At 41.0% G+C, this 22054-nt stretch overlaps 1 protein-coding gene across 1 annotated transcript in view; it reads right to left on the bottom strand.

The window, feature by feature from the left end:
* The window catches only part of LOC150048611 (aldehyde oxidase 4), a 57369-nt gene that overhangs the window by 12799 nt on the left and 22516 nt on the right, over positions 1–22054 (bottom strand). Inside the window, exons 11-25 of the mRNA XM_090354355.1 lie at positions 21201–21352; positions 20103–20196; positions 18563–18672; positions 14693–14877; positions 12985–13147; positions 12293–12385; positions 11228–11397; positions 10581–10695; positions 9940–10062; positions 7451–7547; positions 4272–4396; positions 3046–3179; positions 1397–1484; positions 1042–1128; positions 651–842 (exon numbers count right to left, since the gene is read on the bottom strand). Coding sequence (XP_090210481.1) covers positions 651–842; positions 1042–1128; positions 1397–1484; positions 3046–3179; positions 4272–4396; positions 7451–7547; positions 9940–10062; positions 10581–10695; positions 11228–11397; positions 12293–12385; positions 12985–13147; positions 14693–14877; positions 18563–18672; positions 20103–20196; positions 21201–21352 — 1928 coding nt within the window. The remainder of the gene's footprint in view (positions 1–650; positions 843–1041; positions 1129–1396; positions 1485–3045; positions 3180–4271; positions 4397–7450; positions 7548–9939; positions 10063–10580; positions 10696–11227; positions 11398–12292; positions 12386–12984; positions 13148–14692; positions 14878–18562; positions 18673–20102; positions 20197–21200; positions 21353–22054) is intronic.

Below are 22054 nucleotides of genomic sequence, written 5' to 3'. Positions count from 1 at the left end.
CTGAGTAGCTAGGATTACAGGTATGTGCCACTGGTGTGCAGCTTCAAAATCCTTTTCTTCATAAACCTTCTCAAATTAGCTTTCCAAAGTCTTGAATTTTGGTACAGTGATTGCACCAGTCACTATGACTATTTCCCTCTCTTTCTGCCCTAGAATGGTTTCATACTAATCCTGTGATTAGTCTTGTGAGCTGGTCCATACCACCCTACATAATAATACACACAGATACTTGAAAAGTGATTGTGCCTTTGGGCATGCAGCATTCTTGCCACTCTGTGACTCTGTGACCCTCACCACAATAGCGGTCCTACAGGATGAGAGACATAGCAAAACAGACTTCTTGCCAGCTGAGATACTTTAGACAACCAGCCAGATAACACCAAGATGCACCAATGAAACCATCTTAAAGCAGAAAGTTCCAGGTGAGCAAGCCCAGACTGCGAGTGCTTTAGCTAGCTCCTGAACCCATAAGAGATATTATTGCTGAAATGACTAGGCTTTGTAGTTGACTGCACCACAACAGCAAAACCTAATCACAGACCATATATATATTTTTTGAAACCACACAGAAGTGGATATAATATACGGTGTAGGAGGTGAAGATAGATGAACAGATACCAGCGTTTCACCCAGGCATTCTGACTGTTTACCTCTTCCGGGAGTAAGTTACACTGTGCCGCCACAGCAGTTATGTAGGCTTCTACCACCACCGTTGCCTGAGGGAAGCCAAATCCTCGGAAGGCCGTATTGGATGGCAAATTGGTTTTGCAAGGCCTACCTCGGCAGCGGAAGTTTGGAATGCTGTATGCATTTTCAGATTTCAGCACAATAAACTGTATCACCTGAAGTAAAGCAAAAATAAAACAAAGCTTCACCTCCATCTGATATTCAAAACCACATAACTGAAATGTAGCCAAGACCCTTCACAGCACTTTTCTAATCTAGATGATAAAATTCATAAAAAACATATGACCAAATTCATAAAAGGATTGGCACACAGCTCCCCGGGTAAGGCCTGGAAAATGTGCAGTTCTCCTTTACCAAGTCTGATTCATCAGGAGTGCATCCGCCATTGGTGTAGTATTCAACATCAGCAGCTTTGATCTCTCCATTGTTCATGAACCCGATCTGCCACATGATCACAAGGGAGACAACACTATCAATGGTTGTTCTGTGTAGCCGGCTGTGCAGCACACGCACACATGTCTGATTAGCCTAAGAATATGACTGGAAGTGGCACTCTATAGAGAAGCACTGAGAACAGTGCCCAACAGAAGACTCTGCCTGGTTTTAGGCAGCATCTAATCACCACCCCATTCAAGAGGTGTGACATTTAGTAACTGTCTTTACTGTTGATTTGGGATGGAGGGTTGGACTTCCTGCTCGCAACACTCACTTTGTATTTTCCCAGGAGGGGGTGGCGACCAGCGGTTATCAGCATGTCATCACCACGTTCTAGGATGAAGCGGATTGGGCGGCCAGTCCTATGGGAAATGACTCTGTTAGGATGCCATGTACTTCGGAATGCTGTCCAAACATGGAGCTGGGAGAAGGGGACCTGAAGTAAATTGGCTTAGTGACTTTCATGCCTTACCTTTGGAAGCACGCATGACATTAAATTTAAAGAAGCCCCTAATTTTCTAATTTAGTCAACCCTGAATATTTACCTATTGAAATGATATATTATAATTTTCCTTTATTATTTATTTTTACATTGCATTAAGGTGTTTCATGGTCATATTGCCGTATGAATAAGTTCTTTTACTTTGAATTTTACCTTGAGACAGTAGGTGAAATATTAACATGTTACCAGAAAAGGAATCTTTTTGGTGTGTGTGTGTGTACACATTGAAGCTTGAACTCATAGCCTTTCACACTTGGCGGTGTCACTCAAGGCTGGAGTTCTACCACTTGGGCTATACTTCCACTTCTGGATTTTTGGTGGTGGTTAACTGGAGATAAAAGTTTCATGGAGGACCAGGAGTGTGGCCTAGTGGTAGAGCACTTGCCTAGCATGCATGAAGACCCAAGTTTGATTCCTTGGTACCACATACATAGAAAAAGCCTGAAGAGCTTAATAATGAGTGACTGTTGTTCTTAATGTACTATTTTTTTTCTCTTCTTTTGTGCTGCCCTTTGGCTAATCTCATATTGTTACAGTATCTGACTTGGTATATTTTACATATGCTTATTTGCTTATTTGAAATAGGAGGGGAAAAAGATTAGGGGAGGGAGTAGGGGGAGAGAAGTGGGGACAAAAACATGAGAGGGGTATCAATGTGTGAGAAATAACGCACCTTCTATCTGGCAAATATAACTGTAACCCCTCTACACATGAAAAGAAAAGAAAAAAAAGCCTGAAGTGGTGCTGTGACTCAAGTGGTCAAGTGGTAGAGCTCTAGCCATGAGAAAGCCCAAGGACAGGGCTTAGGCCCTGAGTTCAAGCTCTGGAACTGGCAAAAAAAAAAAAGATTCATGAACTTTTCTGCCTGGGCTGGCTTTGAATTGTGGTCTTCAGGTCTCAACCTACTGAATAGCTAGAATTATGAGCATGAGCCACCAGTACCCAGTAGAAAGGGATTTAAGGCTAAAAGGTTGCGACCCAATGCTCTGTTGAGCACAACCCCTTCCATTCAGACCTCTCTGATGGGATGTTCTTAGCCTCTGCACACCAGCTACCTCTAGGGCAGCCTTTTCCTTTGTTGGCAAGTACTGCACAGTGGTTTCTTTTTGTTTGGGTAAAGTTAAGCCTTCAATATTCCCTAGTGCACTTTGGTAGTTTAGTTTACAAAGTTCACCAGTTATGACCCTGCTAGCATCTAGATATCCCTCCTGGATGAGGAGGAGGTGAGAGGCTCAGAGTCAGGCAGCAGCAGAACTCCCACTTTACTTCACTCTCCTAAGGCTGAGGCTTTGGCTTCCTTCCATGTAGCCAATGTGAGCTGGATGGAAGGCTGAGCTCAATGGTGGGATGTGGGCTGAGGCCTCCCATGACATCTGTGCGGCTCAGTCCACTGACATATCAGTGGTCCCTGTGATTCTTACTTGTGGGCGGCCACAGCACTGATGGCTCCCAGCAGAGCAGGCTTGGTCACTTTCCCCCCAAATGCTCCTCCAGCTCTTTTCATGTGGCAGGCGATTCTACTTCTGGGGATCTTCAGTGCTGCAGACACGTATTCCTAACACAGGGAAGTCCCCAAAGCCGTGTCAGTGTCAGTTCATAGTGGACTGGCTTTCCCATTTGACCAAGAAAAGGAACTCAGTAGCCCGAGAAGCTAAAACCTAAATTTAGAAGACTTTCAGCATCCCCTAAAGAAGCTTTTACACTTATGAAGCAAAGGCTATTTACCCCCAGCAGCCCCTGGCACTTGGCTGCCCTGAATCTACAGTGTCTCTCTAGAGCTACTTGTTGGAGACACATTATATGGATGGAATGGTAGAATATGTCATCCTTGTGCTTGGCTTTGTCCTCTTGGCATTTATTTTTTTCTTTTTTGTGGGTCATGGGGCTTGAACTAGGCCTGGGTGCAGTCCCTGAGCTCTTCAGCTCAAGGCTACTGCCCTACCCCTTGAGCCAAGTTCCATTAATTGGAGATAGGAGTATCAGGTCCTTTTGTACCCAGGCTGGCTTTGAACCTTGATCCACAGATCTCAGCCTCCTGAGTAGCTAGGATTACAGGCCTGAGCCACTGGCACCCAGCACTTAGCCTATTTTTGATGCCAGTCCTTGGGCTTAAACTCAGGGCCTGAGCACCATCCAAAGCTTTATTGCTCAACAGTAGCTTTCTACCACTTGAGCTCTACTCCAGGCTTAATTGTTCTCTCACAGACTTCCCTGCTCGGACCTGGAGCCTCAGATCTCAGCCTTCTGAGTTGCGAGGATTACAGGCGTGAGCCAGCTTTCACTGTGGTTTTTGTGCTGCATTTCCCCAGTGACGGATGATGGTGAACATCTAATCAGTTGCTTTATTAGTTATATCTCTTCTCTGGAGAAATGTCTACTCAACTCTGTTAGTGGTGTTGCTTTCTATGCTGTCCTAGTTTCTTACAGCATATGGCAGGCTGTGGGTACCCAGCTTACTCCTCTAGCCCCTGGGACATGCCTGCTCTTGCATGGAGCTGACTGTACCTTAGACGATGGTTGGGGCAGGTAGGAATGGGAACTTGGGCTCATTCATCTTATCCTGTGGAGCCCAGAGCCACAGACCCTCTGCCCAAACGATCCTTAGAGATGACCACCTATCACGTCCTTTCCCCGAACATCCCGGTACCTGCACATGGGTTGGAAACTGTGTCCCAAGGTATAACACCATTTCTTTGTCTTCTGCTTTGGGGATAACCAGGATAGTTTGTGTTTCCATGTAGAAATGCTCCTGTCCCTCTACATGCACCTCACCTGTAACAGCAAACAAAGGGCATTGCTTGGGGGGGGGTGGCACTGATGGTGTTCTGGGTATGAAGAGAAGTTATTTTCATTTCTTCAGAACTGGACTTGATAGCACTTTACAACACTTTTCTAATCCTAATTGTGCTGTGCTGTGCTGGCCTCCCTCAGTTTCCATGTCTGTATTGTGAGGGGCTATGCTGAACTTGAGAGCACAGGTGATATGGCTTAGCCACCTCTGCTCAGTGCAATTTGGCCAGGTTGTTAATTCCACTGTCCACAACTGTAAAACAGGATGGAGAATAGTCATGTATGACTCAATTTGGTGATTGTGATGATTAATGAGACAGAAGGAATAAGTAACTTGCTCACAGACATAAAGTGGCAGAGCTGAGGTTTGTTCTTGACCTTAAAAGCAGCCTGCTCTTCTGGCCTTGTTTAGTATCTTTAAAAATTTTTTTTTTATTTTTATTTTTTTGCCAGTCCTGGGGCTTGAACTCAGGGCCTGAGCATTGTCCTTGGGCTTTCTCAAGGCTAGCACTCTACCACTTGAGCCACCGCACCACTTCCAGCTTTTTTTCTATGTATGTGGTACCAAGGAATCGAACCAGGGTCTTTGTGCCTGTTAGGCAAGCACTCTACCACTAGGCCAAACTCCCATCCCCTGTTTAGTACCTTTTTATCCCTTTGTAAGATACACTAAGAGAGGCATTCAGCCCTGGTTTAATTATTAAATAATTATTTTACTTGAGGATCATCTGAAAGACTCAAATATCATTAAAACAAACACACTGTTTTGCTACAAGTCAAAATATTTAAAATTATTTTTAAGGACAACAGAATGTGACTCATGCAAAAACAGTCCCCCCACCCCATCTACTCACACAAATGTATAGAGTGAGTTTAAACTTGAATTTAACTTCATTTAATTTTCATGCTGTTCTGGGGACTTGAACTCAGGGTCTCCTTGAACAGCTGGTGCCGGTGGCTCTCACCTGTAATTCTAGCTAATCAGGAGGTTGAGATCTGAGGATTGCAGTTAAAAGCTATCCCAGGGAGAAAAGTCTCTGAGATTCTTGTCTTCAATTAGCCACCAAAAAGCCAGCACTGGAGCTGTGACTCAAGTTTTGGAGCATTAGCTTTGAGAAGAAAAGTTTGGGACAATGCCCAGGCACTGACTTCAAGTCCAAGGACTTGCACCAAAGACTTGTGACACAGACAAAAGGCTCAAACAGATATTTCATCAAGTATTCTATATAAAAATACCATAAACATATGAAGCATTTAACATCCTCAGTTATCCAGTTAGAGAAATTCAAGGCAGCCGCAGTGGCTCATGTCCGTAATCTTAGCTACTCTTGAGGTGGAGCTCAGAGACCATTGCTGTTCTGAGACAGCCCAGGCAAAAAGTGAGAGCGACTCTCATCTCAACCAATAAATAATTCAGGTCTAGGGATTCATCCTGTGACTTTGGCTATGTGAGAAATATAAAAGGGGGGATTGCAGTCCAGGCTGACTCGAGATAAAAATAAAATAAAGGAAAAGGACTAACGATATGGTTCAAGTAGAATGGCTGCTTAGCGACTACCAGCCCCCGAGTTCTTCCCCAATAAAGCTTCCCTACAAACAAACAGTTAAAACCACAAGATACTATTTTACATCCTAAAGATTAGATTATAAAATTATAAAGATTATAAAATGTGGCAATAACAATGAAATATAATTAGTATGTTTTATTATTTATAACAATATCTGGCATTTAGCCAGGTGTCTATGGCTTATGCCTATAATCCTAACTACTCAGGAGGCTGAGATCTGAGGACTTCAGTTCAAAGCCAGCCCGGGCAGGAAAGAATCTTATTTCTACAAATGGCACATGTTTTCTCTCATATGTGGAAGCTAGACCTAAAATAAATTGGGACATAATAATTTATTACAGGACTCACATGTAGTGAGTCCAAAGGAGGATACTCGGGAGGGGAACAAGAAGGCATAATGCTCTGTGCATGTGATAACGGAAAATAATACTTATTGAAATGAACTCCAGAAAATGGAAACGAGATTTGATCTTTTTTGCTGCCTTGTTTTCTGTTCTTTTTGTTCTGTTTGTTCATTTCTATGTCTTTGAAAGTGTCATGGAGGCACAGAAATGGAAGGACGAGGATTGAACAAACACAGCCGTGGTATTCCCTGGACACTGTGTTGAAAATGAATTGTACAACTTGTGGGTGGGGGAAAACTGGGAGAAAGAAATGCGCTCTTTATCTGACTTATGTAACTGTGATCTCTTTGTCCATCAGCTTTATAATAACAATATAAACCTTAGAAAGAATATTATCTGTAATAAAACCCACTAAAAAACCCTGAAAGTGGAACTGTGGCTCAAGTGGTAGAATGCTAGCCTTGAGCAAAATAAGCTCAGGCACAGAGATGAGGCCCTGAATTCAAGCTCCAGGATTGGTAAGACACAGACACAGCATTAGCCTTAAATATTAAAGCTAACCACATAAATATGCTATTTTCGGGATATCTTTCATTACAAGTAAGTTATTTTCACAAAGCAATAGAGATCATAAAAGCAACTTAGTGTTTATCAACAGTAGAATGGATATCTAAATTGTGGAATATTTGTAATATTTGTATTGTGAAATATTACCAAACAATAAAAAAGAACATCTATGCAAGAACATGGCTGAATCTCTACCCATAATGCCAAATAAGAGAAATAGCTACTATGAGAAATCACTTATGAGTTCAAAGTATGTGGAACTAATATATACTAATAACATTTAGAACATTGTTCTATAGTTAGAGGATGCAAGGACATCTGAGTGCTGGAAATGTTCTGTACCTCAATGCTGGTTATATTTACAGAGGCTTATGCATATGCCAAAATTCAAGCTGTAAACTCACAGTAAATTTTAAATTATTATTTAACAGTCATATTAATACAGAGAAGAAGCACTGTCTTACTTCATTCCCCGCCCCCCCAACCTTGATGAGTGAAGTTAGAACCTTTGGCTTAAGGAAGCTTTTTTTTTTTTCCGGCTCAAGACTTGTACTTACCTTTGATGATTTGATCCACCTGTTCAAATGCATTCTCTACATTTCCTTTCTCAATTTTTCTCTCAACAGATAGAAAGGAATTATGCTCTAGGGCTTGCTGTAGTAGAAGAACAAACCAAAACAAAATCATTATTTTTTCATTCTTATATGTAATTTCCCCTCTATTGTAATTCCATGTTCCCGTTCTATCGGAGTTTCACACACAGTCAATTGTATCCTAAGTCAGTGTGTGGAACTGGAAGAAGTCACATTCAAGTGGACTGCAGGCATTGGTGTCTCATGAATTTTGTTCAAGGCTGAGGTGGACATAAGAACAAACATAGTCCTGCTTCTAGATTTCTGATTGGCTACGTGAGGTGCTTTGTTACTAAGGTGTCAAATCTGGGGTGAAGAATGTGTATGATACAGAAAGGACAGGTTAAGAAGGCAGAGGTTGGTGGGGTCTGGAATGGCAAGGAATGGCCTGGGATTGGCTACTGAAATTGGAGCCTGAATCATTTCAATCCCCCTTCTCTCTGTCTCTCTCTGTCTCTCTCTGTCTCTCTCTGTCTCTCTCTGTCTCTCTCTGTCTCTCTCTGTCTCTCTCTCTCTCTCTCCCTTTCTCTCTGTCTCTCTCTCTCTCCCCCCCACTCTCTTTCTCTCTGTCTCTATCTCTCTGTCTCTCTCTCTCCCTCCCTCCCTTTCTTCTTTTTTTCTTTTCTTTTCTGTTCTTTCTTTCTTTCTGTTCGTTCTTTCTTTCTTTCTTTCTTTCCCTCCCTCCCTCCCTCCCTCCCTCCCTCCCTCCCTCCCTCCCTCCCTCCCATCTTTCTTTCTTTCTTTCTTTCTTTCTTTCTTTCTTTCTTTCTTTCTTTCTTTCTTTCTTTCTTTCTTTCTTTCTTTCTTTCTTTTTTCCAGTGCGGAGACTCAAACTCAAGGCCTGGGCACTGTCCTCGAGCTTTCTCAAGAATAGCACTCTACCACTTGAGTCACAGCACCTCATCCAGGTTTTTCTGTCTATGTGGTACCCAAGAATTGAACCCAGGGCTTTGTGTGCGCTAGGCGAGCAGTCTACCACTAGGTCACATTCCTGACCCCCTCACAATTTCCTTCCTTTCTTTCTTTCTTTTTTCTTTCTTTCTTTCTTTCTTTCTTTCTTTCTTTCTTTCTTTCTTTCTTTCTTCCTTCCTTCCTTCCTTCCTTCCTTTCTTTCTTTCTTTCTTTCTTTCTTTCTTTCTTTCTTTCTTTCTTTCTTTCTTTCTTTCTGGTGTGGGATGGCCTCAAACTTCAATGTTTCCACTCGCTTCCTTGCAAGGGTCCCTTTAAATGGTATTCTGAAAACAAAGTGTTAAGGATCAGATTGGAAGGTGGAGTGGAAGTGAGAATGGAAAAGAGATATCAGGGAATTTAAAGGATAAATCAGGAAAGAATTGAACTTGGCAACTGTTGGGAAAAACAGGAGAAATCAAAGAGGATGCTCAAGGCTCCCTCCAACTATGTATCTGTCTATCACGTGACAGGTCCTCAGGATGCACTGTGGGCGTAGCACTTTGGAAGGCACTGGAGATATAAAGCAAAGCACAACATATCCTCACCGTCATCAATAGTGGTAACAACACAAAACGATAGTCAACACTTACTGAATGCATTCCTGGTCCCAGGTGCTGCTCTGAGCACTTAAGCTCAGTTTTTTCCTTTAAGGTTCATAGTGATCTTTGGGTGGAGTACTTCAACGTTTCCTTCTTTACAGGTGAGGAAACGTGTGGATTGTAAGAAAGTTGCATGAAGTTGTCCCTGCTATTCAAAAGCTAGTGAATGGCAGGGTCACATTAAAATTAAGCAGTCTGTCTCCAGAGCTTGTGTAGTGGAAGCAGTAAGTGGGGAGACAGAGGAGCCAAGAGTCTGTAATACAATAAATGCTATAACTTTGTTGTTATTGTTTTGTTCATTATGGGGCTTGAACTCAGGGCTCGGGCACAGTCTCTGAACTTTTTTGCTTAAGATTAGTGTTCTACCACTTTGAGCCACGGATCTACTTGTGGTTTGCTGGTGGTTAATGGAAGATGAGTCTTACAGACTTTACTGATGGGATCAGTCTTTAAGCCATGATCCTTAGATCTCAGCCTCCTGAATAGCTAGGATTATAGATGTGAACCATGGGCTCTCAACATTGATACAACTTTTGTAAGTTTCACAGGCAGTGCATTCCCACTGACTTATTTTCTATATGATGTCATAAGGACATTTCTCTGGGGTTATTTATCTCCCCCGACCTTGGCTTTTGCAAAAGCCTCCAGCCTCACTATACTTGATTCCCATAGGTCTCAGAAGAGGCTTTAGTGAGGCTTTAGGTTTGGTAGGAAAGATCTCAGTGTTCTGTCATGAAGTACATATTACTGGAGGCTTGACTCTCAAAGTGTGACACAGAATGAAGCTGGCGCCAGATGTCTATAATTTCATGGTTGTCAACATCCACCACCCAATTCCTGGTGGATGCAAAGTGGTCTGATTACCTCTATAGTGATGATCTTCGGCTCTATGTCTTCATAAGCAATCTTCACTTTTTTGGCTGCCTCTTTCGCATGTGCATAAGTATCTGCAGCCACAGTGCAGATGATCTGACCCACGCAAATTACCTGTGGAGAAGCCACATGCTGTTAGTTAGCGAAACCATAGAATCATCAAGAAGGAATTATGGCTTTTTGTAGCTGAAAAGAAGACTATGTTTTCACCTATGAAAACAGAGATAAGATAGGGGCTTGAGTAGGGACTCAAGGGATACAAAAAATCTGAGGCACAGAGTGATTATCTGACTTGTCTGATCTGCCTTCTGTTGCTTCTGCCTGCATGCCTCATTCTTAATGACTATAGCCACGATCCAGTCAACCTGGTATTGTGCTTTCTTTCAACATTACATGCTCTTCATGTCTTCACTGGCTTTCTCAGTGACTCCCAGGACATCCTTGAGAGACCTTAGGACTTTTTATCAGAATCTCAAGGGGGTCCATGATTTCAGAGGAGAGTGGAAAACCCCTCAGAGTCATCAGCTTCTAGTAAGTCTCTGTGATCTGAACAGAAAGCTGATGTCATAGTCATAACCAATAATCTTGTTGAACAAAGAACTGGAATAATAAACCATATGCCTATCACATACCTCATGCCGTGCATATAAAATCTCCCCATTATGGTTATTATCCCCTGGGACATCTTCTGCTGTGATTACATCAACCACACCTGGTAGTGACATGGCTTCTGACGTATCAATTGATCTAGGAGGAAAAATAGGAAGTATGAAAGTTGTAGGGGTAAGGCTCCTACAATTTTCTTTAAAAGAGTTCCACGACCAGATTGCAGATCAAGTCAATGGTTTCCATAACTAAAAATAGTCTATTTTGAAAAAAACAAGAAGGTATTTATCAGGTGTTCTAGTTCTTGAGAATAGACTCTTTTTGGTACTGAGGCTTGAACTTGGGGCCTTGCCTTCCCATACTTGTTTGGCTTTTTGGTTCCAGGTTGCCTCTCTAACACTCAAATTACACCTCTACTCCAAAAGTTTTGCTGTCTCACTGGAGATAAGAATCTCTTGGATTTGTCAACTCAGCCTGGCTTTGAGTAGCTAGAATCATAGGTATGAACCACCAGGACCCAGGCAATAAAATCTTTTTAAATGTGTTTACAAAACGATTCTCATTCAGAGGGGCTGACTATTGTAAACAGACCTAAGTTTGTAATTAGCTCTCAATTTGAACACGAAACTCTGAATACATTTCAGTAACATTGGCATATCACTTAATTCCCTACATGATCTTCGCATGAGCCCTGGTACTGGTGACCACTGCAAGGAAGAGTTCTTGGTTGACGGGCGGAATGTCATCAACAAACACAGCTTCCCCTGTGGCATGTTTAAGGGCGGACTGGTGCATGACTGGATGTCCAACTGGATCTTGTGGAGATTGGTGAGGATCCACACACTGCGCATGAACAAAACAAGTTATTCTCACCATTCTCTAAACATTGAGTCTGCTGTATGTAGCTTATTTACAAGTCAAGACTAACGTTAGGTAATTGGGTATTGTATCTGTAAACCAAGGTTAGTAAATATTCCTTGAATACTATGATAGGGGATATATTATGGTTTCAATGCATTTCCCCCTAGAAAAAGAAAAAAAAATAGATGACATGGTTTTTGTCCTCAAGGATTGCAGTCTCTCTGAGGAACCAGAACACATGAACACATATTAAAGTAATGTGTTATATAGCAATGAAGAATAATTTGTTTTTCTTTAAATAATTGATAAAAATCAGTGGACATAGACTAGTTCCTCAGAAAGTTCTTAGAACTAAGCAATGAATACCTCCCAAAGGCAGAAAAATGGATTCAAATGTAAAGGAAAGACATTGTCTAACAAAGGAAACATTTTAGGCTATAAAACAATAAAAAGTGGAGAAGGAAGATTCAGAGGTTTGGTTTTTGAGTAAAAGCAAAGGAGCTAAACTAAGGAAATTGTGTATAATAGGTAACATGCTTTTTTTTTAATAGACTTTTTTTTTTACTAGTAATTCTTAGTTAATGAAAAGAAGGGAATGCATACATGCAAACATCTTGTTTTTTTCTTTTATTTGCCAATACTGGGGCTTGAACTCAGGGCCTGAGCACTACGTTGGGCTTTCCTCAAGGCCAGCACTCTACCACTTGAGCCACAGCATCACATCTGGCTTTTTCTATGTATGTAGTACTAAGGAATTGAACCTTGGTCTTGGTGCATGCTAGGCAACCACTCTGCCTCCAGGCCAAATTCTCAGCCTCCGTGCAAATATTTTATACTAAAGACAAATTAAAAATAACCAAAAACCCTACCCACTGACCTGGAACATCTGAACTCCTTGGGGTGTTTCTATGGGGAAATCTTCTAGAGCACTCACGAACTTTTCTGGGATATCAGGGAATTTGTGGGGATCCTGAAAAGAAGATATTATGTCATGTTTAAGTTTACAATCTGAGCTACTACTAGCTTGGAAAATTATGTAGAAATAGGGTTGTCCATTCGAGTCTCCAATCTGTTCTCTAAAACAGTAAGGCTTAAAGCCTTGAGCTTTAAGTTCCCAAGACTAGATAGCAGTTGTTTGGAAAATTATGATGACATCTGCTTATGCATATGTATATGCACATACATATATATGGGGATATATATACATATATATGCATATATACACATATATATGTGGATATGTATATCTATATCTATCCCTGGGCCTTGAACTCAGGGCCTGAGCCTCTCTGTGCTCAAGGCTAGTGCTCTATCACTTGAGCCTTAGCACCACTTCTGGCTTTTTCTGTGATTAATTGAAAATAAGAATCTCATGGGGGGGATTTCTTGCCTGGGCAGGCTTTTGAACCACCATCCTCAAATCTCAGCCTCCTGAGTAGGTAGCTAGGATTATAAGAGTGAGCCACCAGCACCAGCTACACTCAATATCTTATCCAAACCAGACAGGGAATGTTCATCCCGTGTAGACCCATAATGTCAAGGCACCCAGACACTCAACAAAATAATTACCATTTCATTCAGTCCTTGACGCACTTGGAGGTAGAATTTGAAGAGTAAGCTGATGGTGAGGGTCCGCCGAAATTCCACCATGCCACCCTTGGCTGTGGGTGGAATCTGAATTTCCTCGAGGACCCATCGACATGCATCACTCAGCATCTGGTCATCCCATTGCCTAGTAGGAAGAAGGGGAGAATTTCACAGTGTTTGACAGTCTGTCCTCTTGTGTGGCAATGTGATTGCTGGTCAAGTAGTGGTGGAAGCTAGGCCTTCTATTTTTTCCCATGGGCTGAAACACAGCCATCCTCGACCACCCAAGAGGCCTTTGCTAAAAGCACGCTCTTGGGTTTCCAACTTCCAGAATCATGAGCCAAAGTGAAACTTCTCATTTACATTACTCACTCTTGGGTATTTTGCTACAGTAGCAGAAACAGTACTAAGACACACAGAAAGAAGCTAACCTGGTAGGGTAAGGAAGGATGGGTTACAACGGTAGCCACCTTTTACGTCTAACCAAAAGACTTTCATGTATTTATTTTCTTTAGCATAGGATGCAGTGGTTCCCAAATATTCTTTACCGAATGCATATTTATTATTGTTTGTAATATAAGGAGTCAGGAATATGAACTTAACTCAAATAGCTTGTGTTAAATAACATATAAATCCCTTAAAACAATTTTTAAAAATATACAAAAATCAAAGCTTTCTGAGATGTGGAACTTTTACTGTTTGGTTACTTACTTTATCTCAACAAAATTCGCCCCCCTCCCCACCAGTTTGGCTAATACCTACTCCTTGAATGCTTTAGGTGATGGGAAGGACTGGAGAAAGTCTCTGTAGCCTTCCTGACTAGGTCATCTTCATTATAAGGACATTTCAGATTTATTCATTTAAAAGTAAGATCTACTCTTGTCATGTGATTTATGCAATAATCTTATCACTGTTTCTTGAAGAGGTTGGCTTTTGGAGGGCTTGTAGTACACACACACACACACACACACACACGTATATATAATATACATATACGTAAAAATACACACATGTATTTACATACAACATACATACGCATATTATATGCATATTATACACACTTCTGCAGTGCAAAAATTTTGTGGATAAATATACATATTTTTTTTGTGTGTATGTGTGTGTGTGTCCTGGGGATTAAACTCAGGGCCTCAGCACTGTTCCCAAGCTTTTTCACTCTACCACTTGGAGTTTCATTACCACTTCCGGTTTTCTGGTAGTTAATTGAAGATAAGAATCTCAAGGACTTTTTCTGCCCAGGCTGGCTTCAAACTGTGATTGTCAAATTTCAGACTCCTGAGTAGCTAGGATTACAGGTGTGAGCCACCAGTTCCCAGAATAAGTGCACATATTTCTTTCTTTTTTTTTTGTCAGCCATGTGGCATGAACTCTGGGCCTGGGTGCTGTCCCTGAGCTCTTTAGCTCAAGGCTGGTGTTCTACCACTACTTGAGCCACTTCTGGTTTCTTGGTAGTTAACTGGAGATGAGTCTCATGGACTTTTGTGTCCAGGCTGGCTTTGAACCACTATTCTCAGATCTCAGCCTCCTGAGTAACCAGGATTATAGGCATGAGCCATTGATGCCTGGTTGAGTATACGTATTTCTAAATACTAGAAAAAATGTGTAAGAATAATTTTATGAAAGAATCAAAAACACAAGCGTCTGTTTTGTTCCCCAGATTGCTATGACATACCTTTCAATGAGCTGCCTGCAAGTGTGGCCTGCAGAGACAACGGTGGGGCCTACATTTCCATAGAACATTTGAAGGTCCTTGATGATGTTTGTACCATCTTCAAACTTCACGCTCATGCCAGTATTGACTATGGCAAAGGCATTTTCCTGACGCTGAGCCAGCCGGAGCCCTGACACAAAGTGCCACTGCAGACAGAAAACAGAATGTTTAGTGTTTATCTTTGCTGTCTGTCTCATGGCAGCAACTCTGATGAATCCTTTTCACAAAAGGGATCCTGCAAATGATTTTAGTAATATAAGCTGTGACTGTCATTTGAATGTCAGTATTATCCAATGTATTCCCAGTTCAATCCTAGCAGTTCTACTCATTTCTGAGTTTCCAGAGAGAACATATAGTAACAACTTGCATTAGGTTTCCACTAAAACTGAGCTGGGGTTCAAGCCCAAGCTGTCTGGTGCCAGAGTCTAGGCTTGAACCCCACACTCCTGGCCTTTCAGCACTGAACCACCATCTATGGGTTGGATTGGATGGTGCCTCAGGGGCTGCCGAATGGGGTGAAAGGAAGAGTAGGAGATGAGGTACCTGTAACATCTACCACAGCCTTACTTGCATCTGCTTTAATTTCATATCCTATGCAAATTTCACTTGAATTAAGAGTTGAAGAATTCTGACTGCCATTTATTTATTTTAAGTTGAAAACCACACACTGGAATGTGTGGTCTCCAAAGTACCAAGTCTGTACCTACTGTTTCGGGTGAGGCTCGTTCATGAAGAACACAAGAGCCTTGAACACTGGCTTGTGGTCAACATAATGGCGGGGTGGAAGAGAGAGTCAGGCCAAGCAAGTGGGCCCTACCCATCACGACCATTTTTGATAAAGGATACACTAGTGATGAGAAGCATTTGAAACACATGGATCATATTTACTGCGTTGTTTGGTGGAGACGTTCCTTTCCTTTCCCACCATGCTTATTACCATCTCCTGCCTGTATTGATGCATTGGCTATCTACTGGTCCTTTATCCCTCAAGTCCTTCCTAATAAATATGTTTTATTTTTCTGTCAGGTCAATATTCTTCAATTAAATTCTTCTTTGTTCTCTTACGGTTTATCTCCTTATGATTTATCTCCTATGGTTTAACCTGACTGTTTCAGCTGCTTTCCTCTGCTTTATGGTCCATCATCATATGGTCATTCTGTCTGGAAAGTCACCCAGTTTTTCTCCACAGATTAGACACTGTCCCCTACCATGACTTGATCTAAACTGCTCTAACATTCCCTTTGACTCCAAGGCAGGGTTTTCCCTGTCACTGGATCTGCTATCTCAGACTACTCGTGTTGTTTACCCAGACATTTCTTCTTCTAGGTGATTAAATTTTGTTTCCTATTTTAAGCCCTTTCTGTTACATTTAGAGAACTAGGTAGATAGGAAACCAGGCATTAATGACCCTTTTAAAAAGTGTTTTTTTTTTTTTTAGTAACATACATTAGTATCTTGTTAATGTAGAATGTTCCAGATGTAACACTGCACTGTGGGCTAGAGTGGTAGGTAGATGATAAACACATAAATAATTACCCCCCGTCCGACTGCATTAAACTGCAGAGCTTTTGTATGGCAAAGGACATAGCTAGTAAATTAATTAGGAAGCCTATAGAGTGGGAGAAGATCTTCACCAACCACACAACGGATAAAGGCCTCATATCTAAAATATATCAACAGCTCAAAAAATTGAATCACTCCAAAACTAATCTCCAAAGAAACAACCATCCCATTAAAAGATGGGCCAAAGACTTAAAGAGAGTCTTCTCTGAAGAAGAAATAAAAATGACCTATAGACACATGAAGAAATGCTCAACATCTCTGGTCATAAAAGAAATGCAAATCAAAACAACTCTAAGATTCCACCTCACTTCAGTTAGCATGGCCAGGATCAGGAAAACGAATAATAACAGATGCTGGAGGGGATGTGGCCAGGAGGGATCACTACTACACTGTTGGTGGGAGTGCAAACTTGTTCAACCACTATGGAAAGCAGTTCCTCAAAAGACTAAACATAGAGCTCCCCTATGACCCAGCAATTCCACTACTTGTCGTTTACCCAATTGTCCAGAAACAAGGACAGAGTAAATCTACTAGCACAACGATGTTCATTGCAGCACTATTTACCATAGCAAAGATATGAAACCAACCCAGATGTCCCTCAGTTGAGGAGTGGATCAACAAGATGTGGTATTTATACACAATGGAATTCTATGCTGCTGTCAGAAAGAATGACATTGCCCCATTTGTTAGGAAATGGAAAGACTTAGAAAAGATCATATTAAGTGAAGTAAGCCAGACTCAAAGGAAGATAGGCTCAATGGTTTCCCTCATTTGTCATAATCAGTAGAAACCTTGGGCTCTTCTAACAGAGATTTGCAATAGAGCAAAACCTAGATACATAAGGCCATCTAGTATGATGCTAAATGAAAGGACCTCTAAGATATAGAAACAAAAGCCATTTAATGAGTGATTGTTGTCCTTAATATACTATGTTATCTCTCATCTCTTTTGCTATCTCTTGATTATCTCACATTGTTACAGTATCTTACTTTGTTATCTGATATATTGGATATATTTGTATTTGGTTATTTGAAATTGGATAGGGAAGTGGGGAAAACAAGATGAGGGGCGGAGGTGGGGGGAGGGAAATGGGGACCAAGACATGAGAAAGGGTATCAATGTATGTGAATTAATGTACCTTCTATCTGGCAAATATCATGGAACCCTTCTATTAATTACAATAAAAATATATGAAAAAAATAATTTCCCCCCCAGTAACTGGGCTCAACTTTGGCCTCCTACTTGTTTGTTCTTACTGACTCATTTATTTGGCTTGTTTGCATATAACAGATGCTCTACTGTTGAGATATGTCTCTAGCCTAGCTTTTTTTCTTAATTAAAAGATTTTATTAACACTGATTTTTACATCATATTTCAAATGTCAAGTTTAACAAACAAGTATTCAAGAATGGAATTTCTATATGTAATCACTGGCACATAAATTTAAGAACAAAATTAAAATTAAACTGAGTATGTCATACATATGATCTATATAATAATGTCTGTAGAATATATATCCCATCATAGATTTATATGTCTGTATAGTTATATTTATATCTCCAAGTTCATGTCTATGACCTTGAGTACCTAAGTATTGAGTCATCGCTCTTATACTGTTTGGATTTAATATTCACATATCAAGGATTTTGAGTCATTGCTCTTGTGCTGTTTAGATCTAATATCCACATATCAAGGAGACCATGTACCTTTTGTTCCTTTGCTCTTGCCTTATCTCACTCCATATGATTCACTCTAGTTTCATCTACTTCCCAGCAAATGCTATTATTTCATCTTGTCTGGTGGCTATGTAGAATTCCATTGTATATATATATACCACATTTCTTTTGTATTCATCATCTGTAGTGGGGCATCTGGGTTGTTTTCATTGCTTGACTAGCCTAGCTTTTTGATGGTGAATTAGCAATGGAATCTTGAGGACTTTTCCGCCCCAGAAAACTTTGAGCCTTCATCCTCTTGATCTTTACCTCCTGAGTAGCCAAGCATATCAGTGTGATCCACAGAGACTATACATACTTTTATTTCAATTACTTAGTTAATAAATACTGGTTGACGTTGGAAATACATTTATGATAATAAATATGGTCTTGATATGAGAGCAAATCAAATGTTTATCCGGGGGATTTGTCCCCTCCCTGGGAGTAGCCCTGAGAAGACACCTGAAGCAATTAGTTGGAATAAAGTTGGGGACATTTCTTCTCAAAGCTTGTGTGTGTCTTCCTCTGCAGGGAGGGGGTGTGGGAGTCTCACCTGAGAAGAGTAAGGAATGTAAATGGACAAAACCACCTCGCCTGGTCTCAGATTGGCCTCAGGTACTCGCTCAAGGAAAGGTCCATCTAAAGGAATCTGCCGTTCTCCATCTGCAGAAGAAATAGATTAAGAAAGGTTTACCACACTGCAGAATCTGGTACAAGTGCCTGATGTATCAGGAGGGAAGAGGCATATAGGCTGGGAGCCAGGTTCCAGCTCCCATCCTGGACCACCTGAGGCAAATCCCAGAAGCTTTGGGGTTGTACTCTGCAGGATGACAGGGTGGGACTGGATTAGCTGAAAAGTCTTTTCAGGTTTTCATAGTCAATTATAGGTTGAGGCTTAAACATTTATAAAGTTATTGGGAACAGCCTTCTGCAATGTTAATATTTCACAAATGAGACAACTATGATCCAGAGACTTTAAATGACCTTTTTGAAGCACCAGAGGTACTAGTCGACGAAATGGTCTTTTCATGTATGTATGCATGTACTTTTCTTGAGAAGTTTACCACATCTTGTGTAACGTTTCTTCTTAAAATGTGATTTGAATCAAAGAGAAAATATGGATTATATCAACTCACATCTGTTTTTTTACGCCTAAATTGTTTCCCCTGCATACTGTTCCAACTGTGACTGAGAAATAAGGATGAATATGGACGACAAATTTGAATTGAAAGAAAAAAAATCCTGTAAAGAAAAACTACCATCTTTAGGAAGCTGCAGAATAAATATACCATGACTATTTTTTTTTGTGCCAGTCTTGGGGCTTGAACTCAGAGCCTGGGTGCTCTCCTGAGCTTGTTAAGGCTAGCACTCTACCACTTGAGCCACAGCTCCATTTTTGCAGTTTTGGGTTGTTAATTGGAGATAAGAGTCTCATGGATTTTTCTGCCTGGGTTGGCTTGGAACTGATTCTCATATCTCAGCTTCCTCAGTAGCTAGGATTACAGATGTGAGCCACTGGTGCCAACTATAACAGAAAGTACAGTCACAGAGCTGGCTCCCATTAATTTTTTTCAAGTGCTTTAATACTACAGTTTGGACTGAATATATATGGATCAAACACTTAAAATCTTGTTAGGCAAAATAAACTATCTGAGCCCGGCACCTGTAATCCTATCTACTCAGGAGGCTGAGATCTGAGGATTGTGGTTCAAAGCCAGCCCAGGCACTAAAGTCCATGAGACTTTTATCCCCAATTAACCACAAAAAACCATAAGTGGCGCTGTGGCCCAAGTGGTAGAGTAGTAGCCTTGAGCTGAAGAGCTGAGGGACAATGCCCAGCCCCGAAGTTTAAGCCCCATGATGAAAAAAACCCAAAGAACTAAAACCAAAGAAACGAAAGTAGCTGATCAATAATACAGAACATCTGGAGAGCAGTACAGTTGATTGGCTTCTTCCATAGGTCTGGTATAATGCAAATATAGTCTACAACACCAAGGTAGATCCTCATGGGTTCTAGTTCATAATTTATAGCAGAAACCACATAACTGGCAGTGGTAAGTGTGAAATAGAATGACTAGAGCATGCTTCCTTACCTTTAGATACCAGATTGATGACTGCATTTCCAGCTGCTAAAATGGGATTTAGGTCAGAAAAATTAGGCCGACTCACCACATGTCCACCTAAAGTCTAAAAAAAATGACATTTAAAAAGCTGTATTTAGTTATTTGACAACAACTCTATATAAAGATACTTATATATGTTTTAAATTCTCTTATTTTACAGAAAGCTCTGGCAGAATTTGTGAGGAGGCAGTTAAATAGACTCAGATAGCTTATCATGCCGAATTCCTAATCTTGCAGTTTATAGTTGGAGAAAGGATTTCTCTTCCATGTGCAACATGGGGGATGAATGGTTTTGTGGTAACTGAGGCTAATATGCATTTGCAGGATCTAGGCACATGCATTTGAATGGGTTGGGTGCTGCTATGAAGTAAAATGCTTCTCTGTGGCCTTCTACCTCCAATAAAAGCTGTTTCTCAAAGACTCAAACAAAGGGTCATTGGAGGATTCACAGGCACAATTTGATATTGAGAGTAGTATGTTATTCAGGAAATGGTCTTAAGATGCACTAGATGAGAACACCTGGCAGGTTGTGAGGATTAGATGGTGCACCAGAGACAATCAAGGAGAGATATATTGCCAATGGAACCATACCAAATCCATCTAGTATGGAATGGGCAAGTAGTGAGGAAATCTCAGCAAGCTAGACAACTAAATAGCTGGTGGACTTCAAGAATGCACCTGTGGGAAACCCACGTTTAATAACTGACCCTGGAGCAAAGGTCTAAGAGGAAAGTAAGCTATGAGAATTATTTGGGGACCTTAATTTCCAAAATCAAGAGGTAATGACTTAAAGGAATGATGTGGCTTCTCTAAGATCGTAAGATTCACATACGATGGATTTCAGTTTGGGAATCTTTTGTTTCTAGTATAATAGTCTGGTTTAGGCACTTTGGACACACATACACATGCAATGTGACACATCATTTTGAACCGACACACACACCTATATTGTAGAGACCTTTTTCACATTGACTTAGGACTCCTCTTCAGAATGCTATTTGTTAAATGAACAGAGCGGAAGGACTGTCCATAGCTGTGGCTTGTTTTATGAAACAATAGGGAACTCACAGCCATATTCCTAATCTGGGCTCCTGCAAGAGTCCTCAGATGCTTCAGGAGAGCACGGTGGGTCTTGGTCTTCTCCTTTGGTTGCTCCGAAACAATGAAATGTAAGGTGTCATTCAGCTGGGCCAGGCTGTATCCTGCTCCTATCGTCACTCCTGACAGTAAGAGTGGAATATAAGTTTAAAGTGAACTTCAATGGCATGGAATAGTCTTTTTAGTGTGTGTGTTCCAGTTCTAGGCTTGAACTCAGGGCTTAGGCACTGTCCTTGAGCTTTCTCAAGGCTAGTGCTCTACCACTTGATCCATAGCATCAGTTCAGCTTTTTCTGTGTATGGGATAACCAAGAAATCGTGCATTCCAGGCAAGCACTCTACCGCTAGGACAAACTCCAGGCCCTGGAATAGTCTTTTTAAATGTGTATTCCCTTAATATATTTACTTAGAATGACAACAACCAACTATAATGAGAGAGATATTTCTGGTAATTTCTTTCTGTGCTGGCTAATCTTGAGTGTAAATGTGACTAGACTGAGAAGTGTATAGGAGATTAAGGTATCAGTGAGCAGATTTCCAGAGACAATTCCCTCAAGAAATGTGGGTGGAACCTACTATAGATCAGGGACCTGGATGGAATGAAAAGAGAGAAAGGAAAAAGCTAGCTAGTGCAGACACATATGCTTGCCTCTGTGTCTCTCTCCCTTGCCCTCATTGTTCTTTCTCTCTCTCTCTCTTCTTCCTGGCTGCCATAATGTTAGCTGCTCTGCCCTTTCACATCTTTTCCCTATCACTACAGATGGAAGCCTCTGAAACTGAGCCGAACTTGCCCTCATTTTCAATTCTTTCTCCCAAGTATTCTGT

The sequence above is a fragment of the Megascapheus bottae genome, chromosome 21 (assembly GCF_031878675.1).
Source record: "Megascapheus bottae isolate mThoBot1 chromosome 21, mThoBot2.hap1, whole genome shotgun sequence".
In the NCBI taxonomy this organism is placed as follows: domain Eukaryota; kingdom Metazoa; phylum Chordata; class Mammalia; order Rodentia; family Geomyidae; genus Megascapheus; species Megascapheus bottae.
Note: the sequence above shows the minus strand (reverse complement) of the source record. Positions and strands in the feature narration are given on the sequence as shown.